This window comes from Saccopteryx bilineata, chromosome 3 (assembly GCF_036850765.1).
Source record: "Saccopteryx bilineata isolate mSacBil1 chromosome 3, mSacBil1_pri_phased_curated, whole genome shotgun sequence".
Taxonomy (NCBI): domain Eukaryota; kingdom Metazoa; phylum Chordata; class Mammalia; order Chiroptera; family Emballonuridae; genus Saccopteryx; species Saccopteryx bilineata.
Window position 1 is genome coordinate 306,890,114 of NC_089492.1, and position 2,412 is coordinate 306,892,525.

Sequence of the window (2,412 nt, forward strand, 5' to 3'; positions counted from 1 at the left end):
AGGGACCCTGCAGAGACACAAAGACTCAGTTACAGCCTTCCACTGTCCCCCACCAGCTTGTCTTCCCTCCCTGGGCCCACTCACACCCCCACAGCAGCAGCAGCAGTAGCAGAGGCACCATGTCTGCACTTGACAGGGCAGAGTGGGTCCTGGGTCCCTATGTCATGGAGGAAAATGCCCAGCTGTGAGGTGGAACTGAGTTTGCCCCAACAGGAAGCTGTGGGTGACAGAACTGTGACCATGCTGACAAGGGGTACTTGGGCTCCACTGGCCCTGGGGGGTGCGGTGGGGGCTGAAAACTCATCCTGTCTCACCTCCTCCCTCACCTAACACAGCAAGTGGATCTACTAAGACCCCAGAGGTTGAGAGGCTTTTCCAGGTGTGAGTCTGAAAGTGGTCACCTTGCAGATGATGTTTAAGTCAAGAGGGAGGTCACCCAGCATAGCATCACAGTCAGAGCTGGTCCTAATGACTCTGGAAGGCCAAACATTCAGCTGAAAAGATTGAACATTCTGGAAAAAGATACTTTTTTTTCTGAAGTGAGAAGCAGGGAGGTAGAGAGATGGACTCCCACATGTGTCCAACTTCCACCCAGCAGGTCCACCAGGGGGCGATGCTCTGCCCACCTGCTTCCAGAGACATTCTAGCACCAGAGGCAGAAGCCATGGAGCCATCCTCAGCACCCGGTACAACTGTGCTCCCATGAAACCTTGGCTGTGGGAAGGGAAGAGAGAGACAGAGAGAAAGTAGAGGGGGAGGGGTGGAGAAGCAAATGGATGATTCTCCTGTGTGCCCTGGCCGGGAATCAAACCCAGGACATCCACATGCCAGGTCAATACTCTACCACTGAACCAACTGGCCAGGGCAGGATAATTTTTTTAAAATGTTAGACCACTCAGGGGTCCCCTTCAAAACATCCCACGTAGAGGAGAGACAAGATGGCGCTGGAGTAGGCGAATGTACCAGAATCACCTCTGGGAGGTAGACATACCACCATCTACCTCCCAGAACCAAAGTGGATTACAAACTAATTTTAAGAACTACCATCTGGAAAAACCAACTTTGGACTAAACTAAGAGGACTCTTCAACCAAGGAACACTGAAGAAGCCACACCGAGACTGGTAGGAAAAGCGGAAACGTGGAGAGGGCTGCCCAGCTCCCCAGAGCGAACGGCAGCAGGGAGAAACTTGTGTGGCGGGAAGTGAGTTTAGCAGAGGGGGAAGGGCCCTGAGCCCCAGGAACAAAGTCCCAGCCTGCAGCCCCAGAGCCCAGAAGAGGCGTAAGGACAGTATTTAGCTGGAAACAAGTCAGGATACTGTTTGTGAGAGTCTGATTTCTCAGACCCAGGATCCTTCTTAAAGGGACCGCGCAGAATATCTCTCTCATGACCACTCACCTGGGGCTCCTGGGGATGGGGAGAGAGGAGAGGACCAGAGTAACATGAAGAGAGTGTAATCTAGGAGGCACAGGGAGAAACATTTTGGGAGATAGCCAACCTAACCCCGGGGATGAATCACTCCCCAAAGCTGAAGTGAATATTTCCCCTGGAAACAGCAATACCAGCAAAGGGAAGCAGGAGAGCAGCCAAACAAGCTCCCCCGTGGCATTCAGAGCAGAGTTGCATAGAAGGAGGGAGCTTTTGGATCTACAGTAGTGAGTCTTAGGATCCAAGCTGCAACGCCCCCACCCACGCAGCTGAGGGCTGCGGTGGGCAGTTTTGCTGGCAGGGGTGGAAGCCAGCTGGCCACCACTGGGCTCAGGTGTGAGCTCAATCTTGCCCAGCTGGGGAGAAGGGGGCATGTAAAAGCAGTCAAGCTCAGCTGCTGGCAGCCTGTAATCCAGCCTGTGGGAGAAGGGCGGGAACCCTGAAAAGGGTGGAGACCAGCCCCTGAGCAAGGGCACAGGAGCACAGTCTTGCCCCGCCCATGCAACCCAGGCTTGCAGTCTGACTTGGTAGCCAGCTCCTCCTGCAGGGGTGGAGCCAAAAGCCCAGAAGAGGTGGAGTTTCGCTACTGAGCTGAGCTTGGGCACGCAGTCCTGCCTGGAAGTAGAGCCAAGGCTAGCAGCCGTTCCTCGAGCGGGCTCCTCCTGCAAGGGCAGGGCAAAAGCCCGGAAACAGGCGGAGACCCGCAGCTGAGCAAAGGTGCTCGCCAGTGCCCTCAGGACCGAGCATAACATCACACACGGGGCAGGGCAAAGGCCAAGGCCACCAACGCTTGTGCACCCGAGCGCATGATCATAGCCACTCCCGTGAAGAGAAAATGCGGAGGCAGAGAAATACAACACAAATAAACCAAGAGAAGTCCCCAGAAAAGGACCTAAGTGAATCAGATATAACCAAATTACCAGACGCAGAGTTTAAAATAACGATTGTTAGGATGCTCAAAGATATTAGAACAACCATAGATGGC

The 2,412-nt window shown here is 54.1% G+C and overlaps 1 protein-coding gene across 1 annotated transcript in view; it reads right to left on the reverse strand.

Moving 5' to 3' along the window:
• The window catches only part of LOC136330168 (sialic acid-binding Ig-like lectin 14), an 11,250-nt gene extending 11,129 nt beyond the window's left edge, over positions 1-121 (reverse strand). The window contains 1 exon segment of the mRNA XM_066266666.1: positions 85-121. Within this exon segment, the coding sequence (XP_066122763.1) occupies positions 85-121 (37 nt within the window).
• Positions 122-2,412: the final 2,291 nt, after the last annotated feature.